Below are 24,315 nucleotides of genomic sequence, written 5' to 3' on the forward strand. Positions count from 1 at the left end.
CACCATATGTCTGGGCTATCCATCGTTCTCTGCATCTGCTTCTGATCATCCCAGCGCAGAACTCCACTACCAGCGCCACACTAAATCTCAGCAGGCTTTCGTGGGTTTGTTTGTTTGCAGATGCTGTGACGGAATAAGTAGAAAATGCAACACAAAACACAATGAGACTTTGAAATTATAGACCTGCACATTACTGAAAGCTGAAAAAAAAAACCCCTTATTTTTCCCTGATTAAAGATAATAAGTGTCAGACTGACGTGGATAATTACTAGCAACTCCTCCACTCAAATACCCAAATCTTTACCCAAATGAGCAAACTGCTGCGGTGGTGTGTAGGCCTGCAGCAGTTCAAGAGCCGACCCAGGCACCCATCAGCTGAGATCACTGTTAGAGGAACACGTACCTGCTTTTCAGTCCACGTAAATGTGTGCTGTCTACATCCTTTACATACAAAAGTAATCCAAACTATTTGAGAGTAAACTTATGCAGAAATGGCCCACAAACAATGGTTTCTTAAAGCAGTGGCAAACTGGAGGAGGCTTCTAACAGAAACAGCTGTGCCAACCTCTTCGCCCCAGTCCAGATTTCCTTGCAAGGCTGGAGCGCAGCCCGTTTCCAAAATACGGCAATGCACACAGTGGGAGCTGCAGTAAGTGTCCGGGCGGCTCTCGGCCTCCCTGTGTTCAAATCTCATCTATACCGCTAACTCCTTACCAGGAGAGCTTAGAGCTGACAACATGTTTCTGGATCCGCAGAACCCTTGGCACCCAGCACGACGCAGACCGACACCACCAAGGATTTCACGTATTACTGCCTCATTACCGCGCACTCCACAACTCAATTACCGCCAGCCGCGGTTGCTTGTCACCAGGCACGTAGCAGTAAGAGGGGCGAAGCTCGCTGCAGGCTGCCTGGAGCTGTGTGTCAGCAGGGAGGGTCCGCTGTCCGCAGCTGAGGAATGCAGCACAATCTGTCAGACCTGCCAGAGTGACCCCGAGGAAGACAGCGCACGAGAGCCTCGTGCAAGAGCCGTGCACTGAGCACTGCCCACGCCTCCTCTCCTCCGGAGCACCTTGCCAAGACGCACGTCCTTACAAGCTGGTCCCATGCAACCGCTTTACGCTTCCATGGCCAGATGCGATGCAGAGCTCAGGTAAAGGCTGGGTACTTGAAACTTTACGGAGGTGGACTGGAGTGCAAACCCCATACATGTCCCAGGCTGAAACACTTCAAAGGCCAGCCCTGGATCTGCATGGAGCTAGTCATAAAGGGAGAGCAGGGACGGCTTTAACCTGTTAGAGCCGTTCCCCAAGGCCTGGAGGGGTTTGCCCTGGCCCACGCGTCTCCTTCTCTGTCTGACAGGAGAGGGCCCAAGCACTGGGTGTACAGACAAAGCTGGTCACCCGTGCCAGCTCCCGCACACAACCTCCGTGTGCGGATTTGCGTGCACCTACACACAGCCAGGCAACTATTGCAGTCTGAACCCCTTTCGCTGGAGGTTCCTCACACCATTCTTGCCATAATGTCTCACAAATATTTGCCCCACTACTTCAGTTGCAGTTTGTTTCTTTACCGTGGCGGCCCTGGAGAACAGCTCTTGGTAAATGATGAACTTTTCACTCCAGTTAGACACCCGCACAAAGAGGAGACTTACTGAAACCGGGCTCAGGATTGTTCCTGCTCACAGAGGATTTTCCAGCTGCTGATCAGGGCCATTTGGTTGTGTTAATCTGCCAGCAGCTTTAACAGTTCCTTGCTCCTGCGGCATTCTGGAAGAGCCATCACTACATCTCGGGCAGCTCATTTGTGCAAGACTCACACGGGCAGCGACATTCGGGACTCACTTTTAAAAACCAACCAGACCTTGAAAGCTTTTCCGTTTAATAACCTGAGTTGCGATAAATCCTCTAGACACAAGCACTCACACTACACCGACCCACAGGATACGTGACCAACTTCAAAACCAAGGGCATTTGCATGGCGAACGCGTGGCTCTTGCCTTTTGTGCCATTTTGAACCAAGGTGACGGCTGAGGCCATAGGCTGGCTCCACCTCGGGGTGAGCCATGACAGGGCAGGACCCTCTGCGGGAGCTGCCTCAGCGCCCAAACCCAGTGTGTTTCCAAGGGTAAAGGCTGAGGGGCCAACTTCCATAGAATCACGGAACGGTTTGGGCTGGAAGGGACCGTTAAAGCCACCCAGTCCAACCCCCCTGCCAGGAGCAGGGACATCTCCAACCAGATCAGGTTGCTCAGAGCCCCGGCCAACCTGGCCTGGAACGTTTCCAGGGATGGGGCATCCACCGCCTCGCTGGGCAACCTGGGCCAGCGCTCCACCACCCTCAGTGTAAAAAATGCCTTCCTTATGTCCAGTCTGAATCTACTGTCTTTTAGCTTAAAATCATTAGCCCTCAGCCTGTAGCTACAGGCCCTGCTGAAGAGTTTGTCCCCATCTTTCTCAAAAGCCCCGTTTTTCACAAGGAAAAGCAGTGTGTCTGTGCCGGGGTTTTCCCCCCAAATCCCACTGTTTAAGGAAAAACTGCAGGCGAGCGCCGGGCGGTCCCCGGCGCTGGAGACCGCCGCCCCAGGCCCGGTACCCGCCCGGCCGGCCCAGCGCCGTTCCCGGTCCGGAGCCCGCTCCCCGCGCCGGCCCCCCCGGCCCCGGCCCGGCCCCGTCAGGAAGGGGAGGGAGCGGCGGCCGCTCGGGACGGCTGCGGTGCCCGCTCGGCTGTGCTCCCTCGCTGGCCTCCCCCTTCCCCGCGGCCCGCAGCAGCGCCGGGGGCAGGCGGCAGGCAGCCCCGCCGCCATGTCGCAGCCCGGGGCGGGGAGGCAGCCGCCCCCCGCAGCCATGTCGCAGCCCGCGGCGGTAAGGCGGGGCGGGGGGCGCGGGGCCCGGCGGCGGGCGGGCGTGTGCGGGGCGGGGGGTGGCGATGGCGGGGTTGGCCTGGCCGGGGCCCGGGCCCGGCTGCCCCGCGGCCTCGGCGGGGCCTGGCGGCGGGTGCCGCCCTGGGGAGGAGGCGGCTGCCAGGGCGCGGCCCGGGCTGGTGCGGGCTGTGCCGGGCGGTGAGGAGCGGCGGGCAGCGCCATGGCCTTCGCGCGGTGGTGGTACGCCATGGTAAATACGGGCCGGGGGCAGCGCGCACGGGGCCGGGGGCCTGGGCCAGCTCGGGCGGCTTCGGGCGAGCGGGGCAGCGGCCGGGCGCGGCGGGCGGAGGGCTCCGGCGGGCGGGGCGCCCCGCGGGCTCCCCCCCCGCCCGGCGTTCGGGCTTAGGGAGGGGTAAGGGAAGGGTCTGCGGGTGGCTGGAGCCTGGTGGGCGGTTTTGCGAAGCGCTGGCGCGGTGGCGTTTCGGGTGGGATGGGAACGTGGCGTTGCCTGGGTGTGCTCTCCTTAATCCCGCCGCCGTCCTTCACAAGCGACGCTGAAAAACGGGCTTTTTTTTTGGTGCTGTTGGGTGTTTTCGTAATCTGAATAATGCAAGCGGGCCAGCTGACGAAACTGTACTGCCCTGCCGAAACACGGCAATCTGCGACGTGCGGCAGAATTTGTAGGGGGTTGTTTCCACGTCGGACAAAACCACGCGGTGTGCCCCTTTTCAGAGACGTGTTCCCAGCTGCAGGCAGGGGCTGGAGTTGCCAGGAATAGCCGTCGCTTGCCAGATACCGCGGCTCTCTGATGGCTCCCTGCGGTTTGGCTGGACTTAGGTCGCTACTCATTACTGTGACCAACCTGCAATTGCTTTAAAAAGTCTTCTCTGTAATTTCTTAGTCATAGGAGGAAGCAGTTGGAGTCTCTATAGAGTGAAAAAAAAGTTTGCATTCTGTTAAAGTTTTACAGAAAGTATGCATTGTGTAAGGTGGCTTTCAGAGAAGAAATCACTGTAATGTATTTCCTAAATATATAATCAGGTAGATGATATCTGTTGAATTTATAACGTACTTTTAAGTTACTCTAGGTAGCTTGGCTCCGTGTTTAGTAATGTGTCAAGTAATTGTGTCAAGTCAGTCAGTGATACAGGATGGTGGAGGTAACACAAAAGTCACAAGGAGGGAAGTCTGGGAATTGCTGCATTGAGTGGTGACACAAATGTTAAAGGCCTTGGTAGTCCTGGGTTGCTGAATCCAGGACAAGAAAAAGTGCCAAGACAACGTGACTACCAGTAAGAGGGAATGGAAGCCACTCCTCCCCATGCTTGGTTGGAAACCAGTCGTTGCAATATAGCACCTGTGGGCTCCGTGCCAGGCTGGAGTCCTCTCCTGTCCCATGTGCTGGTGTCGCACGGGGCAGTTCCTGCCTGGAAGACCTTGTGGCCTGAAAGATGAGTAAGCGAAGCAGAAAAGGTGAGAGAACACAGACGCAGAAGAGATTCACTGGTTCCCCTACTAAGATTTTTACTGGCTGGGTATTTAAAGCAGAATGGGGTGGCTGTAAGAAGAATCTAGTTTTCACCTGTCCATTCCCTACATTGCTTGGTTGTAGTTCCCCGAACACCTCTTCCCATCTGGCAGTTTTCTGAGCAGCATCAAAGATCTCTGTCTTCTTCCCAGTTTCAGCTGAAAACAAAGCTTGGATTCCTGTCCGCATGAAGTGATTCGTCTCCTTTAATGCCTGGAGTGCAAAGTTAGTTGACTTCAGCCGAGAATCTTCCAAGGAGACTTCCCTTCTCACCCAGTTACCAGGCGTGTCGTCACTGCAGTCCTCCGGGATGCTGCACGATGGCTTTGAACCAAAGGCTTGTTAGTGCTGATGAGACTCTCGAGGTTCAGAAAGAATTTCTTGAAGCAAGACCTTTAGTTGAGGTGGGATTTTTGCACCCGTGGGCTGAGAATGTAGTTGTGTGTTCAATTATTGGTATTTTGCTCTGTGCTGTTCTCCTAGGCCAGTTACTTTCTGATTTACGAATACTCTTTGAATTAAAGGTTTGTAATGTGATAGTGTCATGATATTTTTGTGCACTGGAGAACAGGATGAAGATCTTGGGATAAACTTGCTTGTTCATGGTATCTCTTTTTGCATTTTGTGAGGATTTGATTAGGGGTGGGCTTGTGTGTTTTGGTTTTAGTTCGTAAAGTTGGAGAATATTTTGGGCCAACTTAACAACTGTAAGACGTTGTTAGTTGGTTAGTTAAACTAGAAATGTGACTTCAGCAGTACAGCCACCATTTGTGTGACAGAGCAGGAGCTGCTCCTGCCCACTGGGTGGATTATGCGTACGTTATCACTGTATAAATCTGTTTCTTTGGCATTGTAAAGAAAGATAAGCAGGAAAAGGAAAGAATGCCTGGAGAGAAAGTCAACTCTGTTATCCACTTGGGAATCTACAGGAGCATGCATACTGTCCCAGAGAAACTGAGCTTAGTTTCTTGCTAAGCAGATTGATTTGTTTGCTTTTATTTATTTCTTTATTGGCTAGAAGGTTCAAAGCTTGTAAATGCAGAGCAGAAAAGAGCAGCTGAAGGGCATTTTCGAAACAGGGTCCCTTCTCATATCCCTGAAGCATCAGCTGTTCAGGGAACCAGCATCTTCTCAGAAAATGTATTCTGAAGTTGTGCTTTCCAAGGTTGTCTCCTCAGGATAGTGGACTTTCAAGTGAGGTAATGCTTCCATAGGCTGTTTTGTTATCTGAGGCCAGAGAGTTACCAGTGCTTAATGTGTGCACAATGCATGACTCCAACTTCCTGGATAAAAAATTACTTTGGTTGGGCTGTACAGGCTTTGTTCCCATGGCTGAAATAAACAGTATTTGGCCTTTAAGTCAAAGTCTCATTATTACTGGTGCTGTTTGACACAGCCTTCTGGAGGGAAAACGGCATGCGTTTAACCTCTCTCCAACCTGCGTTGAGGGGTGGCTAAGTTGTGGTCCTTGTCCTGGACCAGTCCCTGTCCTCTCTGGCCAGTGAGGCCTCCCTGGGGTCCGTCAGGGACGTGGCGTTGGTGTTCTGCTTGAAGGGTGGTGGAGGGAGTCCTGCCAGCCCCCTTGCCCTGCCTCTGCAGGCAGTGCAAACTGCTCAGGGGATGGTAAATCAGGAGAAATGTCTGCTAGGGCAGGCAAACGCAGAAACCTTGACACCAAGAGGGGACACGCCGAGCTCTATCCACCCGCTGGAGCACAGCGTATCCCCCTCGTCGTAGTCATGGGACTGGGTGCACTCTTGATGTTGTGTCCTGTCTGGTACGGGTTTCCTTGGTGTGAAGATGAGGAGGTGGACTTAGAGAGGAAAGATAACACCAGATTTGGCCCTCGTAAAAGTCTGGTACGCTCAACAGGAACTAAGTAAGGCTCCTGCATTCTGTGACTTGGTTTAATAAAAGAAAAAAAAAATTAAATCTGAGCTTTAATTGGTGTTGCTGCTTTTAAAGCTATGTCCACATTTAAAGAAGCAAATGAATAAAAGCAGTAAAGTACATGCAATGTACAGCTTTATTGTCTGAATTAGCTGGATTCAGAGTAGCACTTGGCTTTTAGAGTGTTGTGATGCAGAGTATCCATTTAGGAAGAGAGCCTGGTCTGCACAACAGGGTTTTGCTGGGCAGGAGCCGCAGCTCCTGAGCCCTGTGGCCGTGCTGGCTCTGCAGTTACGGTTTTGTCAGTTGGAGCACACTCACTAACGTTGCTTTTACTGGAGTGTGTGGTGTGCTTTTATCGTAGCAGTAAAAAGCACAGATAATTGGATTAATGGTGTCTGTACTGAAAGTGCTATTACGGGGCAGTGAATCAATTAATCTCTTACCTGAAAAGACAACGTACAGCGCTTGTTTTTCCTCTGAAGAGGCACAATTGGAATACGAGAATAGCATTTTCAGTTTTAAAACTTGTCAAGTATCTTAGCCATGCCCTAGCTAATTTTAAAACTTGAATTATTAGAGGTGGCCTAAAACAATTTGAATTTTTTTTTGTCAAGTACCACCATAATGGAAACAGATTGGAGACATGGTGGTTTTTTACTTTTAGTTTCATTTGTTTGTTCAGCTATAATATTTTCCCAGCCTGCCTGCTGAACAGATTCCTGTAGAAGATAGTGCAGTGATACATGGATCATTACTTTCTCCCTATAGCCATGTAAAGAAAAATCTGTAGGAACTCATTACTTTAGTGGGTTAGCAAACTTTACCTCCTGCTGCTCAGTCCTCAAAACAGAAGGGAATAAATGAGTTGCAAATCATCTCTTGTCTTTATTTAACAAAACAAACCAGACGTGAATCCTTGTTCCCATATGTCTCCGTTGCTGTGGGAAGTTACAGTAGCTGAGATGTTGGGTAATAGCTATATTATGTTTCCTTTTACATTTATGGTAAAATTTATTGTTTTTTACTTTTTAAAAAAAATCTAAGGATTAAGCAATATGCTTTTGAAAAAGATTTTTTTTTTTGAGGGGCCATATTCACCACTTCTCTGAGATGCAGAGAGTAAAACATGCGCTGGATGCCAGTGTGCGTGCTGAACAAACTGTGCCTTTCTGTGCATCGGCGCACGCGGGGAACAAATGGGATTGCACTTCGGGTTAGATGGAAGCTTGAGGTTTAAAGTCTCGCAGGGGATGAAAGATGCAGGAGGTTTTGGGAACCTGGAAGAACTGTATTTCCTAATGTGCACCTGTGCCTGAACTGCTACAGCGTTTATTTCTTGTGTATCTGCAGCAGAATTGTAGAAATCATGGTAACAGCTTCCAGGTGAGGAGGGCTGAGCATAATGAGCATTTTGCTGTGTCTGAGGAAAGGTCAGGTGTTGGAGTGGATGGTTATGATTCCACACCGCGTGTTGGTCTCCTGGAGGGCTGTTCACTTTCTGCTGAAGTCTGTGGGACAGACAGCATTTCTGAAGCAAGTGTTGGAGAGTGCTGTGCTGGTGAGGAGTGAGTGATAAGCTTAATATCCTCCAAAACCTTTCACAAGAACAGCCATGTTACACGTACTGCCCTGGAATACATGACTTTCTGGCTGTGACTTCACTTGAAGCAGGTTGTTTAGAAATATTGTCCATCAATGAGAAGGAAAACGTGCAATATTCCCTCTGTCATATTGTGGTAGGTGAAAGGAATCATCTGGGCACTAAGATGTTTGGGAATTTCTCGACATAGAAAGTGTAATTTAAGATCTTAGTAACCACACATCTATTTTCTCTACTTACAGCGTGGTGACAAGAAGGCAAGTGGATCTTCTTCCAGTTCAGGAGAGAAAAAAGCAGAAGCGGCAGAGGTAAATTCGAGTGTTTGAACATATTAAGAAGAAAAGTTGGTAATGAATTTCCTCCTATACAGATTTTTGTTTTTTAGTAGCCAAGTGTTAGTTTTCAGATAATTAACTGGAAACTGTAGTGACTCATCGGTTATCCAGGAATTAGTAGTTTTGTCTTGTGCTGCTGAGCAGCCTACTGAAAATACTTCATCCTTTCACAAATGCTTCATGTTAGTATCGGTGGAAGTGATCTCAGTGGACGTGTCTGTTCTGCAGTGCAGGCACACTGTGGGGCACGCCTGATCATCCCGGTTTTTCAGTTGTCCAGAAGTACGGATGGAGTGAGCGCACTGTGGTGCTTTTCACCTTGTCTGCATTCTGGCTTTTCTTCCAGAGATACAAATCCAAATTCATACATAGGTGTTGCATGTCTGCGCCATCTCTTGACACACTTGGAAACATGTGGTCAGTGCTGTATTTCAGAAAAAAATACTTACTTTTCAAGATACTGCCTCCTCAGGAGCTAGCATTTACAGTTCAGGAGTCCTTGCTGGCTTGTACCATTGAGTTTACACAAGCAACTTTACAGTCTGAGCGTGGCGGCTGTTGTTAACGATCAGACGCCATACGGGCTGCAGGCAGCGTGAGGAGCGGTACTTTGAAGGGTCGGCTCTCTCCCAGCAGCTCCCAGCCCTGTTAGCCCCTCAGAGGTGGGTCCTGTGTGCCACGGAGAGTCGGGCTGGTACTGCAAAGAGGAGGTGTTGTCCAGCCAGGACAGGAGTGTCACTACCGATCCATAGTTCACCAACAGCCTCTGCTACCGCACGCAGGAGCGGTGCTTCCCCAAGGAGGGCTGACAGCAGATTCAGAAAGAGAGGGATTTGTGGAAACATCTGTTACTAGTTGTCTACTTGTTGATACGCAGGAAGCCAGAAATAGGTGTGCCTGATACTTTGTTCTTAGCAGAAGCTGTTTGGAAAACAACTTTGTGTGAGCTGTGGTGTGTTTAACTGCACTGCAAATCAAGGCCAGTAAACACTTTTATTGCTGTTCTCTGAAGTAGATGATTAAAGCAATTATGTTTCTTTCCTGTCCAAATACCAAGGAAGGCTTGTCTAGCCTGGGAACACATTCCTCCTTTCCTCTCTGGACAGTTTAGTGTTTTCTTAAATAGCATTATTTATACACTCTTAGTGTAATGCTAAATTTGTTGACTGCACATTGCTGCTCTTGGTATAGAAGTGCTGACTTATTTGTGGGAAGGGTGGGAGTTGAAGCCTGTAGTTTGGGCTGTGCAGTTACTGTCTCCCCTCTCACTGGGAAGTCCTGTTTCTAGCTAGCAAAAGAAGGCTGTTACTAAGTTTATTGTCCTGATGCTTGTGCTTTGTGAGTCCTTAGAGCTGTGTTTGTGTGTTTCCTCTTGTGTATTTCTTTGACTTCTTGCATTGCCTTTACAATGCTTAAAAGTGAAAGTAGACCAAAAGACTTTTCCTTAGGCCCAGTGAACACCATTAGCTCCACCGTAGTTCACAGCTACCTTCAAAACACTGACTTTTTTAAGCAGTTGAGGTAGCAACTCCAAATCTTTGTACAGCTTTTCCAAGAGTCTGCAGTGCTATATTCTTGTTTAAAAGTTGGAGGTTATTCCTGTAGTCTTAAATTCTTGAAGCAGAAATTTGTAATCTGTCTATAGATGTAGACAACCTTGTCTAGAATGTTGAGTTTGTTCACATCCCTCCTAGAAGAGGTTTGGTAACACATTATAAAAATGACAAGAAAATATGAATGTCTTAGAAGAGTTCATACTCATATTGAAGGGAAAATTGTAAAAGCCCGCATGCTCTTTGTTTAGCTAAAAATCACAATAAACAACTCTGTCTCTCGGATTCTTTGGGTACGTAGTCCTGAAGGAGTGAGAGAAGAAGAGTAAAGCTTTGAAAAGTAAAGGCAGGAAAGGGCTGACACAGGTTTGAGTAGGGGACGCTAATCAGCCATGACATCAAGGAGGGCTCAAAATGAATACTGTCAAGGTGTGGAATAGGCTTCTTAAGCCTTTCCTCCTTGGTCACTTAACAGTAGATTGAAAAAAACCACACTGTAAAGAGAAACCTGCTTGGTAAGACATGCACTTGCACGGAGGTGATGAGGAGATTAAATGGCTCCAAAAGATTTTTCCATTTCTAACATCATGACACAATAAAATAGAATAATGCTTTAAAAGATCTAGGAGTTACTAGTGTGAAGATGGCCTATTTAATAAAACTATAGTTTTGGAATCAATCATAGCAGGGAGTGTGTACACTTTACCTATGATGTACCAACAGACATCAGTTGATAAGATTGTTTCTTCAGAAAGTATTTACTTTTTGATATTCCAGTGACTTACTGCTTAGCTTGCACAGTACTTTCATCCTTAGATCTTAAAAGTGTTGTATAAGGAAACTAGACACATTATCTGAGTGACGTAAAATGGATAAAATGTGGGGAAGGTGAGGACCTGAAGCCCAGAGCAGGGGTTGCCTTACTTAAAGTCATCCAGCTGCTCAGCAGGGGAGAAAAGAAACCAGGTCCTTGCCAAGTACCAGGCCGGTGCATGCAGCTGTGGGATTAACAGTGCCCTCAAAGCTCAGAGTGGAAGCCATGAACTCACTGAAGGCAGTGAGCCTTTCCTTTCCCTCTGAATCATGGAGCAGACTTCCCTTCCTGCGTGGTATCTGTAGCCTAGCCGGCAGCTGCAGCTGATGTCTGCTCCTCGCTTAAAAATGAAGCTTTTGAAATCCATTGCGTTGCACTGCAGTGGAGTGGCTGACACCAAAGTCATGCAGCTGGAGCTTGCTGACTGGCTGGAAGAGATGAACAGGTGAGTTCAGCAGCTGCCTCCAGCAACCTCTGCGTGATGGCTGTCCATCTTGGGAAGTAAAGGATGCACACAGCCCTTCCCTGCTTCTCTTCCCAAGGGTCCACTCTTGCCTGTCCTGCTCAGTGGCCAGAAACATAAAGCTTAGCGCAGTACCAAGATTCCAACTCCTCCTAGAATACTGAATTTAGCTTGTTTGGTTTCTGAAAGCAGAGACTAAGATGTGGCCTTAGGGCTATGTACCCATTGGACTTTAACCCTCATCTAGCCTGTGGTGGTTACTGGGAAGCCCTTTGGTTGCACTAATATTCAGCGCAATTGCATCATCCACGTGTATTGTGGAAGGGTTTTGGAAGGGATAGGACTGGGATATTCTGCTTCGTTGGAAAGATTGTTCTCCTCCACTTCCTTGCCTAATGTGTGTTAGCAAAGGAGAGGTACCATCGTACCTGGTTTGCCTCATTTCAGCAGTGCTACTCAAGCTTTAAGCCTCGACAGACTGGGGAATCCACTTCCTACAGGATTGGTCAGGTTTAGATTGAGGTACACATAATCTGTCAAGCTAACGATGAGCAACTGAATGTGTATCTGTACATGGTGTCTTCTAGAAACAGGCAAAAGATGTGCTGGACGGATGGCGTCGGAAGCTGCAGGTCTGTTAGAGTATGTAATTGAAAGAAGATATAGGCAGTTCTTTATCATTGTAGTTGTCAGGGGGTCTGTGTGTGTTATGGTTGTACTGGGCCTTGCTCAAGGACAAAGGGTCAAGTCACAGGGATAGACCTTCACTCTTTATGTCTTGGTTTTCAGAACCTTACATTTGTTGAATTCACATTCTAAAGAGAATCAGAAACATCTTCAGAATCTAAATCAACTTTAATGTTTTCATTCCTTGTGGATGTGTGTGTGGTAGATGTTAACAGAAAAGAAATTATGGTTGTTGGAATTGGTGGTTGCTCATGCACTTAAAGTTGTTGCATATATTTGCAGCTGGGATGCACCTGCCACACAGTAAAAGTGAATGATGTGCTGCTGTTTTCCCATAGCTGTCCCTCTGTCTTCCTCGCTGTGTTTTGACATCATGGTCCTGAGTCAACATGTTTGCAGCGTGCCATTGTAAACTGTATGAAATAGGGAAGCTGCCTTTCTTCTCCTTCCTTCCTGGTGTTCCAAGGCTTTTAGCAATTTTGTATGTAAAGCATTAGCATGTGAGAGACAGCTGGTGTGGTTTTGCTTTACCTCTCATCTTGACATAATCTTCAGCTTATGTGTGCCCTTCCATCAATTTCGGATCATTGAATCACAGAAGGGTTTGGGTTGGAAGGGACCATTAAAGCCCACCCAGTCCAACGCCCCTGCCAGGAGCAGGGACATCTCCAACCAGATCAGGTTGCTCAGAGCCCCGGCCAACCTGGCCTGGAACGTTTCCAGGGATGGGGCATCCACCGCCTCGCTGGGCAATCTGGGCCAGTGCTCCACCACCCTTTTTCCACCATAGAAAAAATGTCTTGCTTATATCCAGTCTGAATCTACCCTCTTCTAGTGTACAGTGATTACGCCTTGTCCTAGCACAACAGGCCCTGTTAAAAACTTTCTCCCTTTCTTTCTTATAAGCTCCCTTTAAGTACTTAAAGGTCACAAGAAGGTCTCCCTGGAGCCTTCTCTTCTACCCCAGCTCTCTCAGCCTCTGATCATCCCTCTGATCATCTCCGTAGCCTTCAGGTAGCTTACATCAGTTGCTCTTCCCTTATGCACCAGATACTGGTGTGGTTGAAGGCCACCACGAGGACCAGGGCTTGTGACCTTGAGGCTGCTCCTGTCTGTCTATAGGGGACCTCTTCTGCTTGGTCTTCCTGGTCAGGTGCTCTGTAGCAGAGCCCCACCATAACATCCCCTGTCCCTGCCCTCCCTTTAATCCTGACACGAAAGCTGTCGCTCGGCTCCTCATCCATCCCCAGGCGGAGCTCCCTGCCCTGCTTCAGATTGCTTCAGACTTTGTATGCCATCAAGGCATTAGTGCTCTAGAAGCTTTTGGGTGCTAGAACAGTAATACTTTCAAGGGGAGATGGGACAAAACCACTGAAGAGAAACCCAGGGCAGGTGATAAAATACACTGAAATTAAGAAGTCCCTGGGCCGGAAGTTGTTTGAATCTGCGAGAGCATTTGCAAGGGATATCAGCGTGTACGTGACCTGTTTCTATACCAGTTTTTGTTTTCTTCTGTATCCGCTGTTGGCTGCTGCTAGAGACAGGGAAGTGGGATATGTGAGACTCTGGCCTGACTCAGTGAGACAGGCTTGTGTTGTAACGAGTTGCATGCTCCTGCTGTCCTGTTCTTGAGCACTGTGTTCAGTGTTGCCCCTTCAGAGGGCTGTCCTGGGGGGAACCGTATGCTTTAGTGCATAGCCACATGTGTAATTAATAAAATCAATGCAAACCAAGCACTCCTGTTGTGTGTGATTCTGCGCTGAACCCCCCTACGCTGTTCTGGGTGGATTCACACTTGTGTTACTGACTGCACATAACCTGGAAAGACCTATTCTCGTAGGTCTTACTGTTGTAGAGAGAAACACCACGAAAAGCTTCTGTATCGGTCTAAAAATCTAGCCTGTGCATTGCTGGTGTTTGAATGTAAGAATGTGGTGTTAAAAGGAAGACATTCTAGGAATCTGAAGCCCCAGTTTGGAGCGGGGCCATGTTTTACCTGGTGCTCTATTAAACAAGACCCTCCCTAATGCATCCTGCCATTTCGAGTCATGCTTTACAGCAATGCAGACAAAATACGTGCTGCTTGCACAGCTCATTATTCTTTACTGAACAGGAAATACATTCTTTACTTCGAAAGGATGACAGTGATAATTGGTGCCGAGGCATTACTGTCCTGTTAGAACTGATTCTTTGCTCTAGCGTCAGGATTTCTGTGATAGCTTTTAATCCCGATGCATGTCGTGCAGGACTCCTTATCCAGAAAAATGGGGACATAATGCTGAGTAAAGATACTATGACTGGTAAAAATCTGCTGGGGTGCCCGCTGCTGGTCTGGATCACGGAGGTGCTTCAGTAACTTTGATTACAGCCTTTGTGAGGTGTCCTTCTACTCTGGTGCCAACTTGTTTATTACAGATGGCATTGTTTGGTTGGATTTGTTGCCCTCCTGCACCGAGTGCTGGGGGCCTGGCAGGGGTGTCTGTCCCCTCCATCCCGTCACGCTGGGGGCAGGCGGTGGCTGGGGGGGAGTGTGGCCAGGATCTGTCCTCCGCTAAGGAGCAAAGGGGTTCTGAGGAGTACAGCATGGTTTGTTTGCCGGTCTTCCTTTTCTGTTTTGGTTCTTCTTCGGCTAAGATGCAAAAAGTAGTTTAAGAAATAACTTTATTTTAGTTGAATTTTGGTACTCTTTGGGAGCTGTGATGATGTGAGAGTCTTCCCACCACAGGAAGAAACAGAGGGCAGTTGATTCTCAGGCACTTCTTGAATGAAAGGTTGAAAGGTGGAGGCTGAAGTGCTGCTTAGGGCTGTTGAAAGCATTTGCAGAACACAGATTGCATGTTCTTTCATCTGGTGGGTTTTTTTAGTTTTTTTTTGGCTTAAAACAACCATACTGTATTCATTCTGATGGTAGTGTTATAATGAACACTTGAATGTTACAGACCAAAATGAACATTGAATCAGTTTTTCTAGACACTAGTCTTAATTCATGTCTTCCCCCAGAAAATCTACGTATCAAAGGGATATGTATTTTATCTCCCTTTTATGAAAGATAGCGGAATTAATATTCCACTCTGAAGCAGTGTTTTGGCCTTTTGTTTTGAGGCAACTGCTGATAATGAAGAATAGATTATATGGCACAGCTTTTATTCCTTCACAGACAAATCTGTGCAGGCTGTTGATCCTTCTGTTTCATAACGAAGCTGTGCTTTGATAATTGATGAGCTCTGTTATTATCAGGTTGGGAAGCAAGACGTGAGTGAGCTGCAAGGTGATGCTTCATCTGATTGTGTCTGAGTGTCACAGGAAAAAAAAAATACTCCATCCCTTCTTAGAGGGGGAGAAGATGAGGCCAGCTCTGATGGATTTGTTGATGAAGAGTGTCTGAGCTGGTTTGCCTGGAGGGAGCGTTGTGAGGAGGATGCTGGGAAGCACATAACATCATTATTTTAATCAGCTTAAGAGAAGGACAGATCGAGTAGCATGATGCGGCCAATTTTTGCGCTTTTACAAATGCATTAAGGGGTCGATACCAAAGGAGTTACTGTTGAAAGACGGCCCTGGGAACTGAAATGTATTACTCTACTTAGCCTCTCAGGGTCAGTGTTCAGTAAAGAATACTGATCTGATGTCGTGGCTTAACTTTCCACGTAGCTTACCTCCAGGTGGTCTTTCTCTTCTCCAGAGAAGAACTTAATGGCTTCGTTTTCTCCTCTCTCCTACCTGTACCTTTATTGCTGTTTCATTTCGCGTGAAACAGAGAAATGTTTGCCTTAACAATTTTTTCTTAATACTGTTCAATTGTTTAACATAAATTCATGCTCAGAACAAGTATTTACTTCACTCATTAGTTTTTTTCTAGTTCAGACTGGGGGGGGGAAGTCTAAAAAAGGCTAGCCTTGTGCCTGAAATTTTTGAATATGTTGGTAGGTGTCATAAAAACTCCTTCTGCACAACAGTGGTTCATTGGTGGATTTGCAGAGCATCACAGTTACGTTAGACATAGTCTTAGGTACCAAAGGTAAGTCCCAAACACCATGGACCATGATGTCCTGGTCCAGAGATTGTGATTTCAGCTGAGCTTGAGGTGGAAATCGAGAGCTGTGATGCTGAAGGTATATCCTGAATACAGATTGCTCTTCAGAGCTCTGCTCTTTCTGATGATTTTTTTTTCTTTTCTTTTTGAAAATGGAAAGGTAGCACTTAAAATTTTATGTTCCTTCAACAACTTAATAACTTATTTTAAAGTTGAAGCATTTGTGGATAATGGGCTGTATCAGAGATAAAAGCCAAGGTGTTCTGTGCCTTGGCATTATCTCTGTAAAACTGTCATGCATCACACTTCTGTCACCTGCCTTTAGGAGCATTGTCACCTAGGGCTGGAAGGCTGCTGCTTTCTTAGGGAATTAAAAGTGTTCCTTGTAATGCAGGCTGAAGGGCGTGTGAAAGGGGTGCCTGCTCCTCTAAGGGTGTCTGGTTAAAGGTGCTGTGAGAAGGAAATACGGAGACAAACGTGACTGGCACATGATGAGGGAGGCTGTAATAAGAACAAACCTGGTCAGCGACGTGAGTTGGGTATGTGGAGCGTGAGGGTGTTTATCTTAGCTGAGAGGATGAGGATAGGGAGGGAGACAGATGCACAGAAACCTAAAACTAGAGCAATTGCCATCAACGGGGGTAACAGCCAGGAACAAACCCGGTGAGGCGCAGTAGCGGAGGGGCTCTCGGGAAACTGCAGCAAAGCAGGACTTTGCAGGGGGTGGGGGTGGAAACCCGAGGGTGCAGGATGTTGAGGGGGTCGGTGGGACGGTGCTGAGTGGTGGGGTGCTGTGCAGGGGTCACAGCCAGAGCCTGCTGCTGGGGGGGCAGTGTCTGTGTCCTCCCCAAACCGGCCCTGCGTGGATATTCACCTGCAAACGTCCAGCTTGGACCAGTGGGTGAGTAGAAGGCCCCAGGTCCGGTCAGGGGGTGTCAGGTGGGTGGAGGGTACATGCTGGTTTTGGGAGGACCCAGGCATGGATGAGTGTGCCAGTACCACGTGTTTGCAGGGAGCACTGAGCTGGACCAGACAGCAAGCAGGGGACCCATGGCGTGTGCCATCAGTTGCTGTCCCGTCAATTGAAAACTGGTGCTTCTGAGATTGCATACAAGTTTAGTGATTGAATCTCTGGTCATTCTGCTGACTTCTCTGCTTGTATAGAGTAATTAAAGCATGGATAATTTAGTTGCATTATGAATCTTGAGCTTCCACTTAACGGAGAAAATGAATAGGTCTTACCCATCTGCTGCCTACAAACTTTGATGCTTTTTGCTGTGTTTATTACTAATGGCTTATTTTCCCAGTCTTCGTTAGATGCGATGGCAGCAATTGCTGAGTTTTTGCAGCAGCACTTGGTGGTAGTTGTTAGGAACAGCTTTGCATTGATGGAAAACTGGAAGTTCGCAGGGGATGCCATGGTTTTGTTTCAGTTGCAAGAATACTTACTGAGTAGAAAAGCCACCATTGGCTTTATATCTTTACTTCCCTGCCTGAGATGTAATGTTGCGTCTGTGTTGTCACTCACGTTATGTCTGTACAGCACTAGCTTACCCATCGCATTTTCAGATACTTTTCATTGAACTGTATATGGTTACTGTTGCTTTAACTGTTAATTAAAACGGACTGCCTCTGCAACAGGAGATAGCTCAGATTATGTGTCATCCATAAAACAGTATGAGAGAACTCAGCCTGTTCTGGGCTGGGCAAAACTGTCTGAAACGAGTCTATGTGAATTACAGTTACACAGTTTTACTTGGCTTCTCTTCATCAGCATTTCTGATGTTTACTGTATCTTTCTTTTATCTTGTAGAAGAAACCAGCAAGTGCTGCTGTCAGCCAGCCCCCCAAAACACAGACAAGTGGTGCACCTTCTGCTGTCAAGGTAATGCATACTTGAGGAAATGGTCTCTTAAAATTGTAGGTGATCTGATGTGACTTCATCCTCTGCAATGGGATAGAAAACAGTTTGCTTGCCAGCATGCAGCAACACATAGATGCTCTTCATGTCTTGCTAGAAATTGTAGTGAACTCAAGTGAAAGAGGAATGCAGGTCAGCAGAATGTCAGCGTTGACCTGTTGAGGAAACAGACTTGCTAACATTCTCGCTGTCACGTGTTCTTTGTTAGTCTCCTAGTTATTTTTAAAAATCTCGGTCCCATTGATATCAGTGGCAAACTTCATCTGAGTTGTGGGGCTGTAGTTCTTGATGCACACTTAGGTTTTGTTTGTGTGTTTGGATTGTGTTCACTCAGCAGGACCTGATGAGAGTGAAGCTCTGGTGGTTGTCTTTGCTTTCATAGCCCCTGGAGCAGTTCATTTGTTCAGGAAGTTGGTGTGGGAGACCTTACGGAGTTGATGTGCGTGTTGGAGTGCAGTTGGTAACGCCTGAAGAGAAGAAGGGATCGTATAAAGCGTGCTCAGGTCTTGCAGAGTACTGTAACAGGGTGTTGAAAATATACTTTCTGATGGTGGTCACACATGAACTGGTGGCTGTAGCTGGTAATCACTGTTTGGTGCGTATTTGTCACCGATGAGAGGAATGCACCTCACTCAAAAGAGAGGAGCAACAATACGTTATACTGAGTGAAATAATAATTTTACATAGGTCATTAAGTTTGATGGAATTTAACAAAGTTTAACAGTGGTTGGACAAGGTTCAGTAAGTTTGATGGCAAGGTTCACCTTGTTAATTACTGCACGGAAGAAACATCCAAAGGAAAATGGAGTTAGAATCGGGTTTGAATGATTGACAGAGAGACTGGAAACGCAGGGAGCAAAGAGGACCCTCTCGATGACTTACAAGGTTCAGAGTGGACCACCTTGCTTTCTAAACTCCTTATAGAGCTTAGGTGTGGCTGAATCCAGTCTCAGTCTCAGACTTGGTCAACTGTTTATGTCTAATGGAATCACATGTACAAAGTTTATATAATACAGAGTAGCTACCTGGATTAGGAGTGCTTCGCGGTATTAATCCAGCTTGCTCTCGGCAACTGACAAAGGTCTGTCGCAGGCAGGGGATCTCTCTGCCTTGGGTAAGGAATAGTCTCTTAGGTAAGGAACCGCAGACCTTGCGAGGTGTCCCTGCTCAAGTCACCTGGCGTGCAGTGGAGCTGCCATTCAGGGAGAGCTCAAATTGGGCCCGTCCTGATGGTGATTCGTGTAGGGTGAAGTGGTTGGCTGCTGGTCAATAGTATAGACAAGATAGGTGTCTTGGTTTTAGCTCTGGTATCTTGTTCTGTGCTTCGGTTATCTTGTGGTTTTGGGTTTCCAAACCACCTTTTGAAATATTTTTGAAGACACCTTCACTCCTTTTTATGTGAGCCAGGGGCTTTTCAGCTTGCAGGTTCACCCCAAGGACATGAAGGCTATTGCTCCTTAGTCAGCCTGACCTGTGGTACGGTGAGGAGTCAAGTGTATCCGCCACAGTATTTCGTATCTGTAGATATCCAATTTTTGAAAGATCCTGTTGGCAGGAAGTGTTTCTACTTTTGAATGGGATTTTTCACTTTCTTAATGCTTTTGTAAAATAAGACTCCTAAAGATACTTGTGTGCTACCTAGGTAATTGTCTTTCCTTTCCACTCGGTGAGGGAGTACACAAGGATATAAGCCCTTTTATCACTTTCTTTTGATGCTTTTGCCCGTCACTAAAGACAGCCCAGTGGTTCTGTTGCATTTCTTTCTCTTCCTTGAGTTTGCCAGGGCCTTTCTTCGGCTCGTTAAGCTGGATGTAGTAGTCCCTATGTAGTTTCCGTGACAGCTGTACAGCGTGGGATGGTCTCAAGTATAATCTGTCTGCATATCAGCTGTCAGCTGCCTAGTCCCATGGAAGTCACATCTAATTTGCCAACTAACACATCTTTAAGCCTTTTTTTCTGTATGTGTTTGTTCTGTTATAAGCATATCTTTCACATTAGATGTGCAAGGTACAATTTCCAGTGATGCTGTTAAGCGTAAGTACTGGAAGGTAGCGTGATGAAGAAAATTCGATGTCATATAATTGCCAGGAATTGCATTATATTAGGTTATGACAACTTAGCCTGTGTATTTTATTCAGTACTTGGTGCTTTTGCAGTTTCTGTGAGATTACAAAATATTTATTGGTAAAGATTATGTACTATGGAAGTACTTACCTCATGCTGTCCAATATTGACTCTTAATCAATAGCTATTTTAAGTTTAACCTTTTTTACTTCCCACTCAACCATGAATACCTTTCTTCAGTTAGGCTAAACCTTCACTTAATTGTATCTTTTAATTCTAACAATCTCCTGTGATCCTGTAGTTTTAGTTCTATTAGCCCTATTTTAGAGCAAAACTCCTAGATTTATTGTTCTGCTCTTGTAGTTTATGCCACTCATACTTTTTTAAAGCCACTTGACTAACTGTACTCTTTTCTGCCCTTCTTTTTCTCTTTGTCTCTAAAAATACCTATTCAAAAGAAAAAAAATATTTTTTTTTACAGGAATTTTACAGGAAAGCAAGTATTTCTTTAAAAGGCAGGGCAACCTTTCAAAAACAGATCAAATATTTTAATACAATCAAAAACATTCCACTAGTTTTTTAGACAGCTTTGAGATTCTTGTTTCTTCCTTTAATTTTTTCCCTGCTGTAACTTTAATGTGTCCTGTGTGCAAAGTCTCTTTGGATTCCTTGTTCATTTTGTTGGTCAGTACTACTATTCGTTAATGTACCTCATCCTAGATAAATTTCTAATTTATTTGAAGAGGTGGGTGGAGTGTGGCAGTTAAGTGGCTGTAGGTAGAGTTGTTCATGATTTTTTGGCCTGCTCTTACCTGATGGTAAAATTACTTACTCTAAATTGAATAGCCAAAAGGTTTTTTTCCTGCCTCTATATTACGGACGAAGTAATTTTTCCTTCATTTAGTAAGTAATAATAACTGATGGCTTGTGTTCTGCTTGGGTCGCCCGTGTTTCTGAGCGTGAGAGACAGGACCTGGGTGTGATGGGCGCTCTCGCTGCTCAGCGCTGGCCGATGTGCAGGCAGGTTGATGTTCTGTGGTGGTATCCGTGATGTGGGCTGCTCCCAAGAGCCTGCACTTACTCATCTGGTTTCGTTTTCACTGCACCGTGTATCTGAACTGCCATTCTTTGTGTCTTGGTTTTATGCCTTCGCTTGTAAGATCCTGGCATTGGAGACAGTATTTACTCACTGCTTTTCCTCAGTGTCTTGTAGGGATTTTATTCGGCTGCTTGTGTGTCTGCGTGCAAGTGCTGCCTCTCTCGTCTCCTCTCTTTTATGTCTGTATGGCTTTTGTGTTCTCTGTATTAAGGGCACCTAGGAAATTGAATTGGTGACCTTCATGTGCCCCGTTTTGGAACAACTCAAATAAAAATGAATAATTTAAAGATATTTAACTGAAACATATGTTCTGACTTCTTTGTGTCTGTCTCAAGCCTTTCTTTCCTTTTTGATGTGAAGTCCCATTTGATTGCTATTTTGTACCAGTGTTTTCAGTAAACACATGCCTGTAGTACCTGCTGGGTAAATGGAGTGAAGAGTTAGATTCAGGTAAGGTTATGATCATCAGCAATATTTACTGGTTGCTGATGAGCAGCCTTTTCCGTATATGCGTTAACTGCCAGGGTGCACGAGCCAGGAGGGCACTGCTGCTGCAATTAGCAGGCAGCAGTGAAGAGGAAAAACTGCACTGAGCTTCTTCTGCAGAAGGTACCCTACCAGCACTGCTGTGTTTTCTTTTACAGGCTTTTAAATTGTTTTGGCCCGTTCTGTAGCCAACAGAGAAGCCAATTTCTAGCTCAGTGTTCAATCAGAGCTATTAATAGAAGGCACTGATATATGAGCACAGCTGGATCCAGCCACCTTTCTTGGACTTTCTGTTCTTACATGGTAATTCTATTGGGAGCACATGAAGTTTTGCCGCTTTTTATGTAGCAGAGTTTTTGAACTGCTCTTAATGAGTTCTTAATGAGTAATTTTTGGTGGTGGTGGTGGGTGGTTATTTTGTTGTTGCTGGCTGCTATAGCTTAGTGAAGTGAGAATCTTTCTCCATATTACTTTCATGGACAATTTATTGATGCAGTGCTGGAAGAATTCAACAACACTGGAAATTCAGTAAGAATTATTTTTATTTCAGACTTGACCTTCAGTGCTTTCAGGGGAAGCTTCTTGGTTTTGAGGTTAGTTACTTTCAGCTGGCATCCAAATGAACACTGTTTTAAAGAGGGACTCAATCTGCTTTTTTGTGGAACAAACAGGAAAGCAACAAGAAAAAAAAAAAGAGCAATTACTAAATATCTTTGAGTGAAGTCCCTGCTATTTCTGCAGCAGACTGGAAATTCTTTCCCGAGTTTATCTAAATTGCCATCAGAAGTCATTCCTACTGTCACTATATTTGCTGGGATGTTTTTTCTGCTACATACGTTACTTAACTGTCACTAAGTTTTTATTTTGTGAGCTTTGCACAGACCCCTTATTGTGAAGGAAGGCATTTTTGAGTAGTAGGCATCTGAAGTCACAGTACTGATTTGGAACATCCACGGAAATGTGTAAATTTATTCCCGTGTTACCAGTCATTTTGTGAAGGTTATCTCTAAATTTTGAGGTTATTCAGAGAAACATTTGAATGGGCTGTCTGAGAACTTCCTTTTCATGTTCTCCTTAGAGCAGCTGTGTGTTATGGTGCACAGATCCTCAATTTGTAGGTTTTTTGCAGGAAGACCATGGCGAATCGTGGGCTGTTCCTCCAAGTTGCCGTTAGAGCTGTTGCCAGCACGTAGCCCTGCACGTGAAAATCGCAGGAACTGTGTCTGTGTGGAGAGCAGTGCTGGTTTTATTGGTAGCAGAGGCGTGCTAAAAATAGAGCAAAACATGAAAATTGGAAGCTGTAGGAGTAGAGAAGCTGCCTCCTGCGTGGAAGAGCTGGCTTTGTGTAACGTTGTGGGATGTGGCATCTGTCACCAGAGGTCATCTTGACGTCTGAAAAGCAGGGCGGTGAAAGAAGCCTCTGATCCAGAGACCTCTGCAAAAGGTGCAGCTTGTAAAGCTGTGCAATGATGAAAGTAATGCAGTCATTTCACAAAAAAAATAAATCTCTAGCTCACTCAGAAAATGGGTTATTTTCCTCATCAGTCTGTGTGGTATCTTCAGGCATTTTCCCCTTTCCACTTCCCTTCTAGGGCTGACTTTGTTCCCTTGAGATAAAGGGCTGCATAGAGGCTATTATGAAAAAGTGCTTGAAGGGTTTGTGAGGGGTGTGGTGGGGGCTCTTTCTTTATAACAAACATATGGGGGAAAAAAAAAAACCAGACTACAGGTCCTGAGAACCTGATTCTATAGCAAAAAAAAAATATCTAAAAATTTAAAGAGCAGGTCACTGCTGATATTTCAAGAAGCTTCCAACCGCACCTTTTAACTGCTAAATTAATATAAATTACTTGGATTTATTATACTTAAAAATAGTCCTATCAGTTAAGTTCCAGTGGAACTGTTATTGGTTAATAACATCTGTGTTCTCAGGGAATCAGGATAATCAGTCATATTTAGGGAGTGCGTGTCCCATGAACTTCTCATAAAACCGTCAGCCTTTCTGAGGGGAAATGGGTAGGTTCCTTCCCTCAGCACTGGCGCTACTCGCTCAAAAGGTGAAGACAAAAGACTGCTTGCCGAAAGCTAGAAGTAGCGCCGTCCCCCTGCGCCATCCTGGCAGGCATTTCGTCCCTGCTTTTGCCGCGTGGCTCTCCGTGCCCTCAGCTCGGTGCCGGGCTGGGGGAACCTGGTCAACCCACATCCAGCTGTGACCGCAGGAGCAGCAGGTGGTTTTGCTCGTTGTGGCTTCACGCTGAGCGCGAAGAGAGGCTGCGATGTGGCAGGCAGAGCTCCCGCGCACGCCTTCGCACGCTGTCGGGGCCTGAACATGCTTATTCTGCATGTTTGGGTTCCCTGCGCGGGCGTGGGCGCGGGCGGGCCGTGCCGGAGGTGGGGTGGCCGTGCCTGCTGGGTGGGGAGCGTGCCGCTCAGCACACCGGCTCGCTGAGGGCTTGGCTGGCACCTCCTGAAAAACGAAACCACAGCCTGCTCCAGCGCTGGGGCGAAAAACAGCCATATCCTGACGTTCCTGCTGGAAACAGAAGGCACACGTGTACCGAGTAAGCTCGCTATTCATACTGGCTTTGCTTTCCTACTGCTTTAGGCTAATGTACACTCATGTTGCATGGTTTGTTTTTTGTTTTGTTTTGTTTTTTTTTTTTAATTTCTCTTCCTGGAATTTTGTGGGCTGAAATAACACAAGCTGCCGACTTCCACGGCTTCCAATGTGATCTGTCATTGGCAGGTTTGAAGCGCTCCGGAGCTCGCTGTGTAGTGAGTTGCCCCTGTAAAATTATTTTAGCATGTTGGGAACAGCCTTTTTGGACACTGTGTGGGACTGCATGTTTTACACATTACACAACAAGTAGCTGACGTGACACGAGCAGTCTTGAGGAGAGGGATGAGGAAGAACAGGCTTTTAAAGCAGTGTCTGAGTTGCTCTGTGTTTTTGTTTGTTTCGATGGTTTTGGGGTT

The 24,315-nt window shown here is 46.4% G+C and overlaps 1 protein-coding gene across 8 annotated transcripts in view; it reads left to right on the plus strand.

The window, feature by feature from the left end:
- Positions 1-2,705: 2,705 nt before the first annotated feature.
- Positions 2,706-24,315, plus strand: part of CAST (calpastatin) — a 61,507-nt gene continuing 39,897 nt past the window's right edge. For 3 of the 8 annotated variants that reach the window (XM_086770335.1, XM_086770337.1, XM_086770336.1), the window contains exons 1-3: positions 2,706-2,864; positions 8,127-8,192; positions 17,583-17,654. In XM_086770335.1, coding sequence (XP_086626461.1) covers positions 2,805-2,864; positions 8,127-8,192; positions 17,583-17,654 — 198 coding nt within the window. In that variant the 5' untranslated portion in view covers positions 2,706-2,804. Of the gene's footprint in view, positions 2,865-3,097; positions 3,114-8,126; positions 8,193-17,582; positions 17,655-23,743; positions 23,901-24,315 lie in introns of those variants that run through there. The other 5 variants (XM_086770340.1, XM_086770341.1, XM_086770338.1 and 2 more) reach the window with 4 other exon arrangements.

The sequence above is a fragment of the Chlamydotis macqueenii genome, chromosome Z (assembly GCF_036417535.1).
Source record: "Chlamydotis macqueenii isolate bChlMac1 chromosome Z, bChlMac1.mat, whole genome shotgun sequence".
NCBI classification, from domain to species: domain Eukaryota; kingdom Metazoa; phylum Chordata; class Aves; order Otidiformes; family Otididae; genus Chlamydotis; species Chlamydotis macqueenii.